General features: G+C 41.3%; 1 protein-coding gene across 1 annotated transcript in view; it reads left to right on the top strand.

Moving 5' to 3' along the window:
* PGK1 (phosphoglycerate kinase 1) overlaps positions 1-18,424 on the top strand; it is a 30,079-nt gene extending 11,655 nt beyond the window's left edge. Inside the window, exons 2-11 of the mRNA XM_004611636.3 lie at positions 181-231; positions 4,014-4,169; positions 4,297-4,441; positions 8,905-9,008; positions 9,985-10,104; positions 14,889-15,003; positions 15,481-15,660; positions 16,933-17,110; positions 17,466-17,564; positions 17,944-18,424. Coding sequence (XP_004611693.2) covers positions 181-231; positions 4,014-4,169; positions 4,297-4,441; positions 8,905-9,008; positions 9,985-10,104; positions 14,889-15,003; positions 15,481-15,660; positions 16,933-17,110; positions 17,466-17,564; positions 17,944-17,984 — 1,189 coding nt within the window. The 3' untranslated portion in view covers positions 17,985-18,424. The remainder of the gene's footprint in view (positions 1-180; positions 232-4,013; positions 4,170-4,296; positions 4,442-8,904; positions 9,009-9,984; positions 10,105-14,888; positions 15,004-15,480; positions 15,661-16,932; positions 17,111-17,465; positions 17,565-17,943) is intronic.
* Positions 18,425-18,993: the final 569 nt, after the last annotated feature.

The raw sequence follows: 18,993 nt of genomic DNA, 5'->3' as shown, positions 1-18,993 counted from the left end.
CTTTGATTACATTCAATATTTCAACAAAAAACTCACTATTATTGTTTGGAGTCTCCCCCCGCCCCCCAGAGTCAGACCTCCAGCATATTTACCTCGTTGAAACTAAGTGTTGCTTCTAACCTTTGGTGGAATGGTAAATTGTTTACAGTTTTGAATCTGTAATTTCTTTTTGTTTTTCAGAGTGGACTTCAATGTTCCTATGAAGAACAACAAGATAACAAACAACCAGAGGTAAGGTTCCTGCCAAGCAGCCTTTAGTTAGACTTTTGTAGAGGCTGATGTAGGTTGGTGTTAGAGTGCATGTGTGTCATGTAGAAGCCCCTGGTTTCAGTCCCCAGTAGAAATGAAAACAAACATGTACATGGGTATGGGTACATAGGATAGAGTTGTTTTTCTTTCTTATTGTAGAACTTTGTCCAACTAAGCCATCTGATCTAGTTTTTCCACCAACCTACCATCTGCTTTACTCTTGTGAGAATGCTGAAATTGGAAAAAAAATGGAGAATGATTATTTTTCCTCCTCCTATTTTCAATTTTGAAGAATTTGGCATTTTCTGAGATAGTTAAGATGAAGTTATTTGGCTTCTCTTGCAAAATGAAGAGCTATGAAAATGTTTTTAATGCCAGTCATTATTAAATTTACGTGTAGTTTTATAAACCCCTGTTCCTCAGGGCTCAAATAAGCCATTTTTTTTTAAGAATTTCAGTTCAGGGGAAGAATTCAGAAGTAATATTTTCAGTTATTTTAGGTTGCTCCAAATGTCTTTGTTCCTAGATTCAGAAGCAGAAAATTCAAGTGATAGTACTATACCACAACCAGTATGTAAAAGAAGGTTTTTATTTAAAATTTTATTTTTTCATTTGTTTTTGTTTTGGGGCTTCTCTAACACTTCTGGCTGGCTACATGCAGTGGTGGTCAGGAGGCCATGCATATAAATCTTTTTACTTTCAGAAGTCCCTAGATGTGATCAACAAATGAAGCATCCGTGATAATAGAATTGACTGACAAGGGAGAATCCTAAAAGCTAGTTTGATTTTATTGGGAAATTTTCCCTAATAAGGTTGTCGTTATTTGGTGTAAATGAGTTTTTTTATGTCTGATACATAGAAACGATATTTTAGAAAAATATTTTTGGTTTTTGTTTTTGGGCCATACCCAGAGATACTTGGGGATTGCTTCTGCCTTTGCACTCAGGAATCATTCCTGGTCATTCCCCAGGGGACCATGTGAGAAGCTGGCAATCAAACCTGGTTAACTACGTGCAAGGCAAGCCCGTGCTTGCTGTACTACCGCTCAGACCCATAACATGGTTTTTCATGTTTTATCATTCAGTTCTCTGCTGAAATGCCACCATAACAGTGGCTTTTCCTATCATTATTCTTTATGAGTCTCTAGTTATTTTTTCTTTTCTTTTTTGGGGGGAGGGGCAGGGAGTGCACACCCAGTGGTGCTTACGGCTTACTGTGGCTCTGCATATGTGGATCAATCCTGGTGGTGCACGAAGGACCAATGAGGTGCCGGGGATCCAACACTGGTTGGCAAGCAAGACAGGTACCCTACCTGCTGTACTATTATTCTGGCCCTTCTAGTTATTTTTAAGTGGTGGCACCCAAGTGATGCTCAGGGGACCAGAAGTATCTTTTTTCTATTTTTTTCAATTGTTTGGTTCGTTTGGGGGGCCACATCTGGCACTGCTCAGGTTTTACTCTTGGGTCTATGCTCAGAAATTACTATTGGTAGGGTTCAGGGCACTAGACAGTATGCTGGAGATCAAATCTGGTTAGCTGCACACAAGGCAAGTGCCTTATACCTGCTATACTATCTCTCTGGCCCTTTTTCCTCCTTCCTTTTCCCTTACTTCCTTCGGAGGAGGGAGGTGGGGCACAAGGAATAGTGCTCAGGGCTTTTGGCTCTGTGCTCTGGGATCACTCCTGGCAGGACTTGGGGGACCACATGTGGTGCTGGAAACTTAATCTAGGTTAGTTATGTGCAAGGCAAGCACCTTACATGATTGCTCTTGCATGCTCTTGCTCTGGTCCCCTTCTGTCTATTCTTGGTTATGTGGTTCAGTCCATTGTAATGCTGCTTTGGCTCTGATGCTCGGGGCTTCCTGGACTGCACCCTACAATGCTTGGAGGACATGTGGTGCCAGGAATTGAGCTAAGGTTAAGCTATGTGTGCCTTACCCCCCGTACTACCCCCTGCTCCCTCTGAGGATTCTGCATTCATAGATTCATTCCACTTTAGATGGTTGGTTAAATTCCTCATTTTGAAGGGAGGCAAACTTGGCAGGGTCGGACTTGGTCCTGGCAACGCTTATGCAGTGCCAGGAAACTTAACTCACTATCTTAACTGCCTTAACTGCCTTACCATCTCTCTGGCCCTCCTGGCTAAATTCCTGCATGTAGGACTTATATATGTGGACCAACTCTAAGTGATACGTGTATTTGTAGTTGCAGGGGCATCAGTGCCTCTTATCCCCAAGTTGTTCAAAGGTCACATATACATATTTTTCAATTTTTTTTCTATCTGAACATACATATGTCTGGTGATTTACTAGAAGGATTCAACCTATAATTTTTAGGACTGATGTTTATTACTATGAAAGGATACATGACAGGATCAGCAAGAGGAAAAGATACAGGAAGAGTCTGGAAAAAGTCCATGCATGGAAAGTTCTCCTTTCCATGTGGTGACAAACACAAGTGTGTTCGCCTCTCTAGCAGTGGAAGGTACTTTAATTAACTGTGTTAATTGTTGGTGCCTAGAGAAACCGATTAGAGATTTTTTTTTTTTTTTGCTTTTTGGGTCACACCCAGCGATGCTCAGGGGTTACTCCTGGCTTTGCACTCAGGAATTACTCCTGGCAGTGCTTGGGGGACCATATGGGATGTCGGGATCGAACCCAGGTCGGCCGCGTGCAAGGCAAACGCCCTACCCGCTGTGCTATCGCTCCGGCCCCACCGATTAGAGATTTTATTCCCAAGACTTTTATTGGAAACCGATCCTATAGATTACCTATATCAACTCCCATGGTTCCAGCGTTTTAATAGGGAAGTAGGTGCTCAGCATAAAACTAGATTAAACAGTGTAGAAATAGGGAGTGGCGCTTGTCAGAGAACTCGGGGACTGTTTTGAAACCCAAGTTTGAAGACACCAGATTGGGGCCAGTCTTGCATGCAAGCAGGTCCTGCTGTGGTTTTTTGTTTGTTTTTGAGCCACATTGGATCATGCTCAGGACTTCACTACTGGCTCTGTGGTCAGGGATCACTCCTGGTATTTCTTGGGGGACCATAGGTAGTGCTGGGAATTGGATCAGCATTGGCCATGTGCAAGGCAAAGCGCCTTGCCTACTGTACTATATATCTTTCTGGCCAAGCAGGTTTTTTATTTAAATTTTTTAACTGAATCACAGTGAGATACACAGTTACAAGGTTGTTCATGATTGGGTTTCAGTTATGTAATGGTCCAACACCCACCCCACTTCACCAGTGTACATTTCCTACCACCAGTGTCCCCAGTTTCCCTCTCTCCACCTCGCCTGACTCTGGCACTTTTCTTCTCTCTTGTTCTCTCTTTCTCCCTTCTTTTTTGGCATTATGATTTGCAATACAAATAGTGAAAGGTTATTATGTATATCCCCTTACCTACATTCAACACTCAGTTCTTGTCCAGAGTGATCATTTTTTAACTCTTATTGTCATACCGGTCCCTTCTCTAAAGCAGGTCCTTTTAAAGATAGAAACTTTAGTGCTGCTGTGTAATACTCTTCACAAGGGGCAAAAATGATGATGACACCATATAGTGCCAGGAGGAGGGTTGGCATTGTAATTGACTTTTTCCTTGGAACATGAACCTGAGAACTGTCATTGAGTTGCAGGCTGTAGGAATTTAGACAAGAAACTATGTTTCATGAAGCTATTAATAAAATAGTTGTCACTAATCATAAAACAGTTCCTTCTGAAGGAATTACTGTGTTCTGACAGCTGTCATTTCTATTTTCTGGTTGTAGGATTAAGGCAGCCATCCCAAGCATCAAATTCTGTTTGGACAATGGAGCCAAGTCAGTTGTTCTTATGAGCCATCTTGGCCGGCCTGATGGTGTCCCTATGCCTGATAAGTACTCCTTGGAGCCAGTTGCTGGAGAACTCAAATCTCTGCTGGGCAAGTAAGTGACGGATGCTGGTACTGGTAGACTGTGTTACAGGGGATGTTGCCAAGCATGTCATTACTGGTTCTAACTTCCTTCTCACCTTTCAGAGTGCTCATTTGTCTTTTTCTTGTGCTCTCCACAGGGATGTTTTATTTTTGAAAGACTGTGTGGGCCCAGAAGTGGAGAAAGCCTGTGCTGACCCTGCTGCTGGGTCTGTCATCCTGCTGGAGAACCTCCGGTTCCATGTGGAGGAAGAGGGGAAAGGAAAAGATGCTTCTGGGAACAAGGTACAGCTTGTGATTTTTCACCTTAATGGGAATGAGGGCTGAGTCTTTAAGTGACTGTGATTGAAGATTCAAGGAGTCGAGAAGCTGTGGTCATCCTTTACCTTTTCATTGAAGTATGACAAACATAAAAATACATTTATTGGGGCTGGAGTGATAGCACAGTGGGTAGGGCGTTTGCCTTGCACGTGGCCGACCCGGGTTCAATTCCCAGCATCCCATATGGTCCCCTGAGCATGGCCAGGGGTAATTGAGTGCAGAGCCAGGAGTGACCCCTGAGTCAGTGGGTGTGACCCAAAAGAGCAAAAAAAATACATTTTTCACACAAATAAACACAACTGTGTAATCATGACATAGGTCATGGGAAAGGTAATTCCCAGCATGGCACAAGCCCTCTTCATGCTCAGAGGTTTTCAACCACCTTTGTTTATATATATATATATATAGAATTTTATTATTTTTGTGCTTTAGACCAAGCTCAGCTTTATTTTTGAAAATACTCAATAATATTATAGTCTTAAAATACTCAGGGTCAAAAATACTCAGGGCTTACTTTTGGCTCTGTGCTCAGGGATCACTCCTAGTGGGTTTGGGGGACCGTATGGGGTGTTGGGAGGACCCACTTGGGTTGAAAGCTGCATACCGAAAGTAGACTATAGGCCGAACATGATGGCCACTCAATACCTCTGTTGCAAACTACAACATCCAACAGGAGAGAGAACAAAAGGGAATGCCTTGCCGAAGAGGCAGGATGTGTTGGTGGGGGTTGGGATGGGGGTGGTGGGAGAGATACTGGGATCATTGGTGGAGGAGAATGGGCACTGGTGGAGGGATGTAAACAAAATACAAACATGAAAGTTCATAAGTTTGTAACTGTACCCCACAGTGATTCATTAATAAAAATTGAAAAACAAAAACAAAAGATTACTTGCTAGATCTGATGTTTGTCCAACATAGCCGATTTTAGCCTAGGTTTGGTCAAAGCTTCAATAATTATTTGGTATCAACAGGACTTTGTGTATTTTGGAAAGGAAATAGATATTCTTACTTAAATGGGGAATTAGTTTAATGCTTGACTTTGGTAAGCATTAATTCCCCTTTTAAGTTGCTATTTTAAAGATAGCAAATTAAACAGTTCATACTTTAAAGATAGCAAATTAAATTTGGCATATTCTTAGAAAGGAATTATGTGGTCAGAGAAAGAACTTTCCTATGTTAAAAGGAAAAAAGGCCTGTTTGGGAATACTTGGTGGTAATGAGGATGTTTTCTTGGATTTAAGGCATTTTTCTGAACTGTAAAGTATATTTCTTTGAATTGCTTTTTAAGATAGGGAAATATAGGCCATCGTTTTTTAAAAGAAATAGGCTCAAAATAGCTGATTTTAGAGGTAATAGAAGTAATAGTGCTATGGACAGGCTTTATAATTCAGCCCATTAGCAAACTGTTTCAGAGGAGGGGATGAGGTTGGGCCACAGCCGTCACTGCGTAGGGCTTACTCTTGGCTCTGTGCTCAGAGCTTACTCCTTACTCAGGAGACTACATTTGGTCACTTATATGCACAGTAACTGCCCTACCTACTGTACTATCATTCTGGCCCTGGTAACTTTTTCTCTTTTTTGCTTTTTTGGGACACACATGGCAATGCTCAAGGGTTTTTCCTGGCTCTCCACTCAGGAATTACTCCTGCTTGGGGGACGATATGGAGTGTTGGGGATCAAACTTAGGTTGGCAGCATGCAAGGCAAACACCCTTCCTGCTTTACTATCACTCCAGAACCTTGGCAAGCTGATTTTGATTGTTTTTTTTTTGGTGGAACCATGATGCTCAGTGGCTACTCTTGGATGAGTGTTCAGCATCACTCCTAGCAGTGTTTGGAAAACATGTGGTGGCAGGGCTCAAGCCTGGAGCTCCTGCATGCAAAACATTTACTTAGCCCATTGAGCTATCTCTGACCCTAGATCAGCAAACTTTTGTGCTGAGGGGGGGTGTTTGGATTATACCAGGTGGTGCTCAGAGCTTATTCCTTGTTCTGTGCTCAGGGATCACTTTTGTTGGTGCTTGGAGAACATTTGCAGTGTCAGTGACTAAAGATGGGTCAGCTGCATGCAAGGCCATAGTCTTACTTGCTGTACTATCTCTCCAGCTCCACATAGTTTATAATAACTGTATACAGATGCTGGAAAAACTATGCACCTCTTTCATTTTTATGCAAAAGAATCCATAGGTAACCCAAAAAACAGACAAGCAAAATTCAGGTACAAAATTGTGAGCTGAGTCTTTGAGACTAACTTGAAGCAGGTTACTTTAGTACTTTTCACAATTATGATCTTTTCTCTTAAGGACCCAGCTTAGTGACTCACTCTGTTCTACTTGTGACATTTCATAAAGTAATCTGAGTGTCTGCCTTTTAGCAGTTTCTTTTCTTAGCACTGCAGGTCCTGGTTTTTCCTTAGCCGGTCTTTGGCATGGTCTTGCTACAGTAGTATGAGTCAAATGCTGATCTAAAATTTGATGCCCTTTTAAATTAAAGCTCATGTTACACAGACTTAACTCTAGGCCTTAGAAATGGCTGGAGGTGGTCCAGAGAAGTACTACTGTGGGTAGGGCACTTGCCTTGTGTGTGGCCTTCCTGGGTTCAAGGGGATACTTCCAGGTTATCCCATAGATTTTGCTGAACACTCCAGGAGTGATCCCTGAGCTTAGAGAAAAGAGTTAAGACCTGAGTACCGCCCCCTGTGACTCCAAAAGAAAAACAAAAAGAAATGGCAGGAGGCAGTTGGTAAGCGAAGCATAATATTTTATGTAGGAAGATGAACCAACTCTGCTAGAATGATTTAAGAAATTAACAGTACATTTAGTGTTCACTGCTTTTCAGCGCTCAATCAGCATTCCACAAGTCAGTCTTCAGTTCAGAATGGAGAAAGGACCAGAGTGAGGAAATAAAGTATTTCCTTTAACCTCCAGTTGTCCATGTTCATTTCCTTCTAATTAAAAGATCAAAAATAATAGAAGCCTTCAGTTGATTATTTCTCTGACACTTTTTTCATGAAGAAACTTTAATTTGTCCCATTTTTCCTCAAACAATTCTGAAATAGAAAAGTGATACATTTTTGGCAAAATTAGGTTTATATGATGAATTAGTGTCGAAGGTGAGTTTAGAACTCTTGGCAGTTTAGAACTCATGACTGCGTGTCTCTTCTTTCAGACATGAGCTACAGTTTTCAGCTTTAGCTTTAGTAGCCCTGCATTCTTTGCATTATTAGACCTCCCATTCATTCTGAGAGCCTCTGGTACATAGAGGTAGGAGTAGGCATTGACGAAAATGAATGTTGGGTTTGTGCTGTGAATTCTTCTGTGCCGTAATCCCCTTCATCTGGCTTGCGTCCTCTGCATTTTTGCTTTGTCTCCTGACAGCATCTTGATTCATCTTCTGTCCTGCTTTGAGGAGGAGTACCAAGATAGTGACTTATCCTTCTAAGGTCCTATGTTTTACTTCTGCTTTTTGTTATTCTCCTTTTTGTGTGCCAAACTTCCAGGCAAGACTGTCAACACTCTTGGAGCTGGAGAGATAGTACAGCAGATAAGGTGCTTGCTTTGCATGTGGCTGGCGTGGGTCCTCTTCCCAGAACTATATATGGTTCCCTGAAAGCTGCCAGAGGTGATCCTAAGCACAGAGCTAGGAGTATAACCTGAGCTGAGCCAAGTGTGGCCCACAACTCATTCTTAGTAAGAGCTTTTTTGGTTTGGGGGCTGTACCTAGTGGTGCACAGGGGTTACCCCTGGCTCTGCACTCAGCAATTACTCATGGTGGTGCTTTGGGGACAATATGCGACTCTGGGGATTGAACCCAGGTTAACTATATGCAAGGCAAGTGATCTACCTGTTGTACTATCGCTCTGGCCCCTAGTAACACCTTTTAGTCAACATAAAATATTTCTGAGTTCCTTTTTTGTTGTGTGTTTCTACTACTGCTGTCCTGGCCTGTTGGTGTTGTTCTCATGGAGAATATATCTGAGTTTCCTTTGCATAAAAGCCCGTGTAGACAGAAACTTGGGTCAAATATGATTCTAACTCTTACAAGAATATTATAAAATAAGGAAGTAAGTCAAAATAAGGCAAGTGAAGGATAGTCAGGATGTGCTCTTAAGTGTTGGGACAGAGACCAGTGGATGTGGTAAGCTTCATATGGTTAGAGATTGAGTCAATGCTCAGGCATCTTCAGTTTGCAATTTTAGGGAGGGCAAAGAAAGGCAAAGTCACTTAAAGAAATCACTAAAAGAAGAAAGCAGATTTTATTGTTAATTGTAGAAACGGCTGTCCATTAACTCAGGATCTTTGTCAATATTTAAGAGAACTCTTGGTATGGTTTTACACTTGGTTTGTCTTTGAAGCCATCAACATTTCCTGTGTTTTTAAAATTACTGTATTTAAAAAAAAGTAAATTATTGTTTTATTTTCTCTACAGATTAAAGCCGAGCCAGCCAAAGTGGAAGCCTTCCGAGCATCACTTTCCAAACTAGGGGATGTCTATGTCAATGATGCTTTTGGCACTGCTCACCGAGCCCACAGGTGCAAAGGGTCTTTTCTGATGTCAAGACGGGGCAGGATTCCATTCTTCAGATTACTCAAGCAGCCCAAACTCTGGCTTGCTTTTGGCAGCTGGGATCCTTCCTCTAGTTGGTGAAAGAGCCAGTTTCTCTCTGGCTTGTGCTGACTTATATTGATTATCCCTGATCTACGGAGGAAATAAAAATGAAAATTGTTGGCTATTTTGTTTGTGTTGGACCATTGCTGGTGGTGCATAGGACTTTCTCATGCTCAGGGGACCATATGTGGTGCCGTAGATAAAAATCTATGTACAAGATAGGCACCGTGCCCTCTGGTCCAAGTTGGGATTTTTTTTTGTTGAGTTTTGGGAATAGGTTGCTTTTTCCCACTTAGGATATTTGATGTAAAATTTCACCTTTGTGAATGTTGTGAGATCACAATGTTATGCTGTCAGCAGGAAGCAAATTGAGAAATTCCATCCTATTATCAACTGGCTGCCTATTGATTCTGGTTATTCTCTTGAAAAGCAGTTGGTATCTTAAATTCTACTTAGTTAGGGGCCAGAGATATGGTACAGGGGCTAAGGCACTTTTGCCTTGTAAATGGCGAGCCACTATTTGATCCCTGGTACTATATATGATCCCTGGTACTATATATGATCCCTGAGCAAGACCCGGAGTGCTCAGATCCAGGAATAAATTCTGAGCACAGTAGGTCTGGCACAACAAAAAACCCCACAATTTTTACTCAGGTTATTGCTTTTTACTTGTTTTTTTTTGTGGCACTATTATTGGTAAAACAAAAAGCTTTTGTTTTATCAAATCTTTTGTTTTTACCAGTGCAACAAAAACCTTGCTTTTGTTACAGTTTGTGGACAAAAACAATTACCTCTTGGAATCTCAGAAGTGGAAATATTTCAGTGATAAGAATATGGACTGTGGGATTGGGAAAATTGGTAGATATTGGGTTAAATGTGAATATCTCTGGTCTTTCCTAGCTCCATGGTGGGAGTCAATCTGCCACAGAAGGCTGGAGGATTCTTGATGAAGAAGGAGCTGAACTACTTTGCCAAGGCCCTGGAGAGCCCAGAAAAACCCTTCCTGGCTATCTTGGGCGGGTATGAAGGATTCTTCAGATTGTGTTTCTAAGTCATGTATTTGCCAGATAGAACCATCAGACTGGGTAACAGGAGAATTTAATCAAGGCATTAATCAATAAAGGTGGTGTGGATGGGGTTAGGGAACCCAGAGAGGGCAGTGCTTTAAATCTGGAGTTTGCAACAACCAGCGCAGCCCCTAATCTTGAAGGGGCAAGGGAGGGAATGTTTGTCAGAATGAAGAGTTGTGTCGAGAGGGCCCTCTGGAAGAACTTTGGTACAAGGAGCCAAGGAAATGCTGTAGCCTTTCAGTCTTCTACTGGTGTAACTCTTAGCAGCTGCAGCCCAGATGAAAGCCAGAGTGAGCCCCTTGATAGAGTCCATGCAGGTTAGCCTTCGTGTCTGCGGAGACTGGAAGGGATTTCCATAGCATAGGTGCTTATCCAACACTTTTAGAAGTGTTTGAACCCTTCAGTTCAGACTCTTCAGCCTTTCAATACAAACAATCTAGCAAGGTATTGACGTAAACCTTTTTCATCTGTGTTTTTGGGAGTGGGGAAGGTGTTGGACCCTATGTGGCGGTACTGGGGATTGCTCCTGGCAGTGCTCGGGGGACCACATGCAGTGCTGGGCTTGAGCACATGCACAGGAAGTACTTGAACCTTCGTACTCTCTCTCCAGCTCTTTCCGAAGTATTTACTATTTGTAATTGATTTCTTCAGGGCACATACCTGTGTATTTTCTCCTATGAGGAAAGGATATCATGTGCATGATGATATCCTAGTTCGAAGGGCTTAGTTTAGAATAGAAGTGCCAGGGCTGGAGAGATAATACGAGGTTAGGATACTTGATCGTAGGTGGTCCCCAGCACGGCATAGAGCTCGGGGTGGCCTCTGTACCACTGGGTGTGCCCCTCACTAAAATAATAGAGAAATACCAGAATTTGGGGCGGAGAAGCTAGGAGGTTAATTATAGGTGATACAATGGGGACTGGAAGCTGGGAGTTTGGAAATAGGTAGAAGCAGCCTCTTTTCCACCGGAGGCTCCTTATCTTCTGTGAGTAGGTCTCCCCCAGCTCCCTCAAGATACTACATTCAATTTAGCACTTTCCTGTGATATTTGACTCAGGATTGGGTGTCAATTTTAGGTAGTATACTTGCTCTCTAGACTTGGAGGCCACTTTCGCTGTCCTAAAAATAATTAAGGTTCATACAGGTTGTTTTCTATATCCTGGAAGCATTTCCCTGTGTACTGGGTTATAAAGTTGGGATTATCCTTTTGTCTCACTGGGGAATAAGATCTGAACGGCCTGAAATGAGACTGACTGAGAGTACCATCTGGTAGTTAAGATCAGGCTTTAAATAGTCTGAAATAGCTACTTTCGGGGAAGCAGCCGTGCAGGGTTTTTAAGCCACGTTTCTTACCGTGTAGTCTCTTATTGACAACTCTTGGGAAAATTTTCCATTGAAAAGTTCTACAAAATTGAGCACACACTTACTGTTCAATCCTTGATACCACGTAGGGTACCACTTGTGGCCCATCACACCCCCACCTGGCAAAAATAACTCTCCAAACCCTAAAAACTTATTGTGTAAAAACAAGAACAGGTATGGTTGAGAGAATAGTATATGATAAAAACCTCTAGGTACCCATTTCCCTGCTTCGATAGTGTTACTTTTTTGTCAGTTTTCTTTCTTCTCTCCTCTAGTTACCACCTTTTCTTTTGGGGCTACACCCCTTTGTGCTCAGTGCTGACTTCTGGCTCTACTTAGGGTCACCCCTGGCAGTGCTCAGAAGACCATAGGTAGTGCTAGGAATATAGCCTTTTTTGTTGGTATGTTGTTAAGTCCTTTCCCATTGCAATTAATTCATCCCTCTCTTTCCTTTCGTTTTTGTTGAAATGACCATGAGTAACACACTTGGTTACAGTGTTCATACACTTGGTGGTATTTCTGGGGTTGGCACACTTGGTGGTAGCACTCTCACACACTTGGTTGTGGTGGCCCAGAGAGCTCACACATTTTTTCCAACTTCTTATTTTATTTTATTCCTTTCATTTTCTTCAGATTATTTTCCCCCAAATTTTATTTTATTAAATCACTGTGATGTACCAAGTTTTTCGTAGTTGGGCTTTTGACATACAATGTTCCATCACTGATCTCTGCGCCAGGGTTAACATCCCTTTACCAGTGTTCCCAGGTTCCCTCTGATCCCCTTCCCTCAACCCCAGTCTCCATTTTTGACAGACACCTTTTTTTTTAAGTTTGGTTGTTACAGTTTTGGTCCCTTGATTTTTTTCCCCGTTTTTTAATGATCTCTTGATTTCTGTGTTATTAACTCTGTGATTTAGATATTTTCTTGTGTCGTGCCTTAACACCACCCATGTTCTTGAGTCCCCTTGACCTCTACCCCTATTGCTTCTCATCTATCTTTTCTCCACTCCCCTTTATCTTTCCTCTCCTTCCTATACTCTGGGGACAAAGGTGATCTCAGCCACTTTAAACTATCCAGTTACTCTGAATACCACATATATGTGATATCATCCTGTGTTTCTCCTTTTAAATCTTACAGGTTTGTGGTGGTGGTAGGGATCCCGAATGGCCATGTTGCTGGGATTGTACTCAGCATTTGGGGTGGTGCCAGGGATCAAACTTGGTCCTTTGTGCCCATAAGGCCAATGCTGTACGACAGAGCCACATCCCAGAATGCATTAGAAAATACCATCCCCAGTAGCTTAAAGCAAGCTTTATACATCGTATAATTCTACTTCCAGTGTTTCTGTATATATTTTATAACTGATAAGGAGTCTTATAAATAACCATAATAACTAATAATTTAAATCTGTTTTTGTTTTGGGGAGGGCCACACTCAGCTAAACTCAAGGGTTACTCCTGGCTCTGTACTCGAATTACTCCTGGTGGTGCTTGGTGGATCATATGGGAAGAGATCAAATCTGGGTTGGCCTCATGCAAGGCAAATGCCCTACTCACTGTGCTATTGCTTCGGCCCACAATTTACAACTTTTTTTACTATGAATATACAGTCTGTATTTAGTAGTAGTTATCCTTTATCTCAGCAATGTCTTTTTATAAAGTTTTTTTAAAAAATATGATCCAGATGTTGTCCGTGCTTGGTTGTAAGGTATATTTATATAATTTTCCTCTTTGTTATATTTTCATTCTATTGATTTGTTAAAGAAACGGCGTTTGAACTATATAATATCCTCTGTTTAGAAATTGTTGTGTTCCTTCTTTTCTTTCTCTTTTTTGTCCTGCTTCCCCCATATCCCACCCCAACAAAGTAACTAATCCATTCTTTCCCTTGGTGATAATCCTCACTAAGGAGATACTTTTATGCCATCTATTTTATAATATGACTACTGTTTTGAAAATCTATTTCCAAATCCTAACATAGGGCCTCTTATAGGATAGACATCATTTTTTTATTGAAAGAAGAGGGAAACAGGTCCAAGGTGATTTGTTCATTTAAGTGTGATTGATTTGGTTATATGAGAAGGTTTAGGGAAGACAAACTATTACTGAGAAAGTTAAAGGTGTACTTCAGGTGATTTTGTTTTCCTTTAATTTGGATCTTTTTATCTTATAGGGATCAGGTATGTCTGTGTTTATTTCTTATTTTGCTCTATTAGAACATAAATGCTAGTGGGCTGGAGCAATAGCACAGCGGTTGGGTGTTTGCCTTTCACGCGGCCGACCTGAGTTGGATTCCTCCGCCCCTCTTGGAGAGCCCGGCAAACTACTGAGAGTATTGATTATGCCCAAAACAGTAACAATAAGTCTCTCAATGAGAGACGTTACTGGTGCCCTCTCTAACAAATCGATGAGCAACGGGATGACAATGACAGAGACAGAACATAAATCCAAACGGCTGGGGGAATCTCTGTTTTTGCCCATTGATATTTCTCAGAGACCTAGAACAAAATGAATGCTTAGTAAAATGCACTGAACTCATGTCTAATAGACTAATAAATACCATAAAGCAAATATTCCAGCAAATGATCACTGTCATGAATATGCATTTACACTAGAAATACTGGCTACAGTTAGCAGTCATACTCATGCACAGTTAGCAATCTTGACTGATTTTAGGGGGAGAAGGTGCAAAGTAGACCTATTTGAAACTAATGGTTCCTTTATCTTTATTTTATGTCCGTGTGTGTATGAGGTATCAAACAAAGCGCCCACACACGCAGGGCAGGCACTCTACCCCTGACCACACCCCCTGGCCCAGAAACTCACATTTCATTTAGAGACTGGTAGGTCTTTTCAGCCTCTCATTGGTATAGAGCAGATGTTTTGGCCCTTTTCATACACACACAAAAAATTATTCAGCATCCCAGAAAGCCTACTTTCTTTTCTTAAAAATTTTTTTAAATTTTTTATTGAGTCACTATGATGTGCAGTTACAGATTTACAAAATCTCGTGATTACATTTCAGTCATAAAATGATTGAGTACCCATCCCTCCACCAGTGCACATTTTCCACCACCAGTGTTCCCAGTTTCCCTCCAGTCCCTTTAAGTGAACAACAGAAAGTACCCCCAAGTTGTGCTGAAGGCTTCTGACGCCACCTGCTGGAAGGATTGGGTTAGAATTATACCTTGAAGAATTTCTTACAAATGGATTGGCCTTTTGGGTGTGAGGAATATCAAGTTAGCCAGTATTTTTGTCACTTGTGGGACATTTCTCTTATCCTATACCTTGACAGAAAAAACTTGGACTATGTAATTTTATTTCCTTAACATGTTTGTTCTTTCTGGTGATGATTCTTGCTTTCTCTTCTAGAGCTAAAGTTGCAGATAAAATCCAGCTGATCAATAATATGCTGGACAAAGTCAATGAGATGATTATTGGTGGTGGAATGGCTTTTACCTTCCTTAAGGTGCTGAACAACATGGAGGTAGGCAACTAAGTACAAGTGGATGTGAAGTAGTTACCCATGATATGTAGAGCATGTGAAAAAAAAACCCAGTATCTGATTTGAACATTAAAACTTTCCATTTAGGGACTGGAGAGATAGTACAGTGGGTAGAGTTGGGCATTGCATGTGGTCCATTTGGGTTTGATTCCTGGCATGATATGGTACCCTGGGCCTGCCAGGAGTGAGTCCTAAGCACTGTCAAGTGTGGCCATAAAACGAAACAAACAAAAGTTCCCATTTAACTTTGTTTTAGCAATTTTTCTGTTCATTTTTCTATGATAAACTCGGGGTTTAAACTCAGGGTCTCACACATGTGAGGCACATGTTCTGCCACTGAACCACCTACCCTTTTCCTTTCTTTTTGCATTGTTGTTTGAAATTGTTCCTGTCTGCTTGGTGTGGTAATCAAGTTCTTCATATAGAGGCTGATCTTCATTACCTGTTTCCCTTGTATAGATTGGCACTTCTCTGTTTGATGAAGAGGGAGCTAAGATTGTCAAAGACCTGATGTCCAAAGCTGAGAAGAACGGTGTGAGGATTACCTTGCCTGTTGACTTTGTCATTGCTGACAAGTTTGACGAGAATGCCAAGACTGGCCAAGCTCTTGTAGCCTCTGGTATACCTGCGGACTGGATGGTGCGTCACTTTTATAGTAAATAAAAATATTTTGGTGTTACTTACCCAATCAACAAGCATTTAAAAAACAATCTCTACAGAGTTATGCTAAAAGGCTCCCTCCTTGGAGGAGAATGGATAGGGTGAAAGCAGTGGCATCAGATTTTTGCTGAATCAGTAATATGGGACAGAACTATTTTCTGTCTGTTCACGTATTTAAAATATTGAGTACGTATGTCCTGGAGGGCTGCTATGTACTTTCATGGTTTGGGCTGTTCTGTATTGTGTTGCTAACGAGACTCTGGTATAAGAAATCTTATGTACAGGGAAAAATTAAGATAGAAATGTATTGGTTATAATCAGCTGTGTGTATGAATATTATAGATATATAATTGTGTGTAAAAGACTAAAATTTATTATAGTGTTCTCTACATGTTATTTTAGTAGTTGTATAAAATTGTGCCATCTTGATTAGTTTATTAATAACTATTCTTCGGCTAGGCATTTTTTTTTAGTTCACTATTTCTCAGAGTGTGATCCCAAGAACAGCATTATAAGCATTGTTTTGGAACTTGCAATAATAAATGCGTGTTCTTGGGCTCCACATTCAGACCTACTGAATCAGAATCACTTGGGATGGAGCCCATCCATCTGCTTGAACGAGTCTTCCTGGTGATTCCAGTACATACCAAAGTTTGAGAACCTGTGATCTTGTTCAGTGTCTCTCAGCCTCCACACTATTGACATCTTAGGTAGTTTTTGTCATGGCATAGCCTGTTGAAGGCCTTCTTGGCGATTACTGTATACCAATTGTACTTCCTCTCAAGTTGTAGAAACGAAAAAAATGCCTCTAGACGTTGCCCCATGTCCCCTGGGGAGGGGAAGAATTAACCCTGAAGACATCAATCTAATTTTTAACTTGAGTAAGAAATGAGACTACAGATCCAATAAATTTGGAGGCAGCCCCTGTGACTTGATGTTCCATGGAGGACATGAACAGGTTTAAAATTTAAAAGATTTTAAGGGTAATTTTTAGGTATAGAAGAAAATCTTTGATTTGAATCTTGAGTTCTGGTCATATTGACATTTACTCCTCTAAGTAGCTTTGATTGGTAGCTCATCGTCTCTTTTTTGTTTTGGGTGTCACTCAGTGACACTCGGATCATTCCTGGTGCTGCTTGGGGGACTATATGTGGTGGCAGGAATCAAACCTAGGTCAGCGACATGCAAGGCTAGTGCCTTATTGCCGTACTACTCTGGCCCTTCATCTTCTCTTTTAACTCTGCCCCTTAGGGCTTGGACTGTGGTCCTGAGAGCAGTAAGAAGTATGCTGAGGCTGTTGGTCGGGCTAAGCAGATCGTCTGGAATGGACCTGTAGGTGTATTTGAATGGGAAGCTTTTTCCCGAGGAACCAAAGCGCTTATGGATGAGGTGGTGAAAGCTACTTCCAGAGGCTGCATCACCATCATAGGTAAGGAATCTTGTACAAAGCTTATATGAATCTCAGCTGATAGAAGAAAAAAAAGTAGAAGGTAAGTGGTTAACTCCTAGATTTTTCTTTATTTGTGGGTGCCAAGGATTAAACCCAGGGCCTCACACATGCAAGGCAAATGCTCCACTATCAAGCAGAGTCCCCCACAGTCCTACGTTTCATAACAGTGAAGGAATCTTGAGAACAAAACAGCTTTGTACTTTTCAAGGAGCCTCTTAATGAGTTGGGGGTTCATGTTATTCGTTAAGCTTTAGGCAGTATTCCCTATAGTTTGTGTGTCAGTCCTTTTTCTTTCTTGTCTTCTTTCCTTTCCATGTTGATTTTTATTTAACAGGTGGTGGAGACACTGCCACTTGCTGTGCCAAATGGAATACAGAGGATAAAGTCAGCCATGTGAGCACTGGGGGTGGAGCCAGTTTAGAGCTCCTGGAAGGTGAGGTTCTTCCCTGTGTTTTTATTTAGGTTGTGCGGGGGAAGGAGGGAGTCTGTTCAGTGAGAGGTGGGTAGAATGGAGTGGAAATAGTTAATAGGTTGCATTTTCATTAGTAGTCATTATTACTTTGGGCAGTACAAATGGAGGAACTTAACATAAAGCTCCTGGTATCTACTGATGTGGGAAGGGGCAGATAGGAAAGCTTATTCTCAAGGAGGTCTGCTCTGGTAGACCTAAGACCCAAAATGAAGTTACCAGCTCCTGGCCATATATCCTAACGAAGATCTGATAGTATTATTGGGAAGACAGAAATGGGCAAATCTCGCATAGTGGGCCCTATAGTAATGCTGTTTATGTGTATGTGCTCTCTCAAAAACAGGTAAAGTCCTTCCTGGGGTGGATGCTCTCAGCAATGTTTAGTATTTTCCTGCCTTTCGGTTCCTGTGCACAACCCCTAAGTCAAGTTAGTACTTTCTGCATCTTCACTTGGCATTAGCTAAAATCTTTCCCTATGTCAAGATTCAGCTAGGAGCCAATAGATGAAGCCACAGGAGCCCTTAACAGTTACACAGCATCTCAGCTTACCTTTTTACTGCACCCTGGATCTGCCTACATTCTTCAAGATCCCACTTGAGTTTCTTAGTGACTAAACCGTTGTGCATTTTAGAGTGTGTATATTTATATTTTGCCTGTTAAAAATGAGCTGTTAGCTTAGTTCTCTTTTTGAAGTAGTTTATTCTAATAATCTTTATCAGTGTTTCACTACTCAGCATGGAAACAAGATGAAATTCCAGCTATATGGAAGGGGGATGAAATTGGTGAACTATTAAATAAATAATAAAAGTAACCGTTGAAACTGGGATTTTTTTTCTGTCATACTTTGTTAGTATGAAAATAGAATTTTAAAATTGCTACAGTTAAGGTATAGTGTGTTTATAATGATACTGACATTCATGGTCTTGGTGTGCAGTTACCTCACCACCAATAGTGCCAAGACCCCCATTCATACCCCTCTGTCACTTCCAAGGAGAACATAATTTTAAGTAAAGAATAAATTATTTACATTTCTGAATAAAGGAAAGTGGGCAGCAGCAGTTAGAGTGGGGAACTAGGTAAATGTATGATCTTTTTCTGAGGACATTTTATTGAAGGTACTTAATAATTATTTTGAAGCTTTACTGTGTTTTAAGTGACATTTAAGATTTATTTATTTTTTTTTTGCTTTTTGGGTCACACCCAGCGATGCTCAGGGGTTACTCCTGGCTCTGCACTCAGGAATTACTCCTGGAGGTGCTTGGGGGACCATATGGGATGCCGGGGATCGAACCCGGGTCAGCCGCGTGCAAGGCAAACGCCCTACCTGCTGTGCTATCGCTCCGGCCCCGTAAGATTTATTTTTATCAGTTACATATGACTGTGATTTTCAAAG

This window comes from Sorex araneus, chromosome X (genome assembly GCF_027595985.1).
Source record: "Sorex araneus isolate mSorAra2 chromosome X, mSorAra2.pri, whole genome shotgun sequence".
NCBI classification, from domain to species: domain Eukaryota; kingdom Metazoa; phylum Chordata; class Mammalia; order Eulipotyphla; family Soricidae; genus Sorex; species Sorex araneus.
Note: the sequence above shows the minus strand (reverse complement) of the source record. Positions and strands in the feature narration are given on the sequence as shown.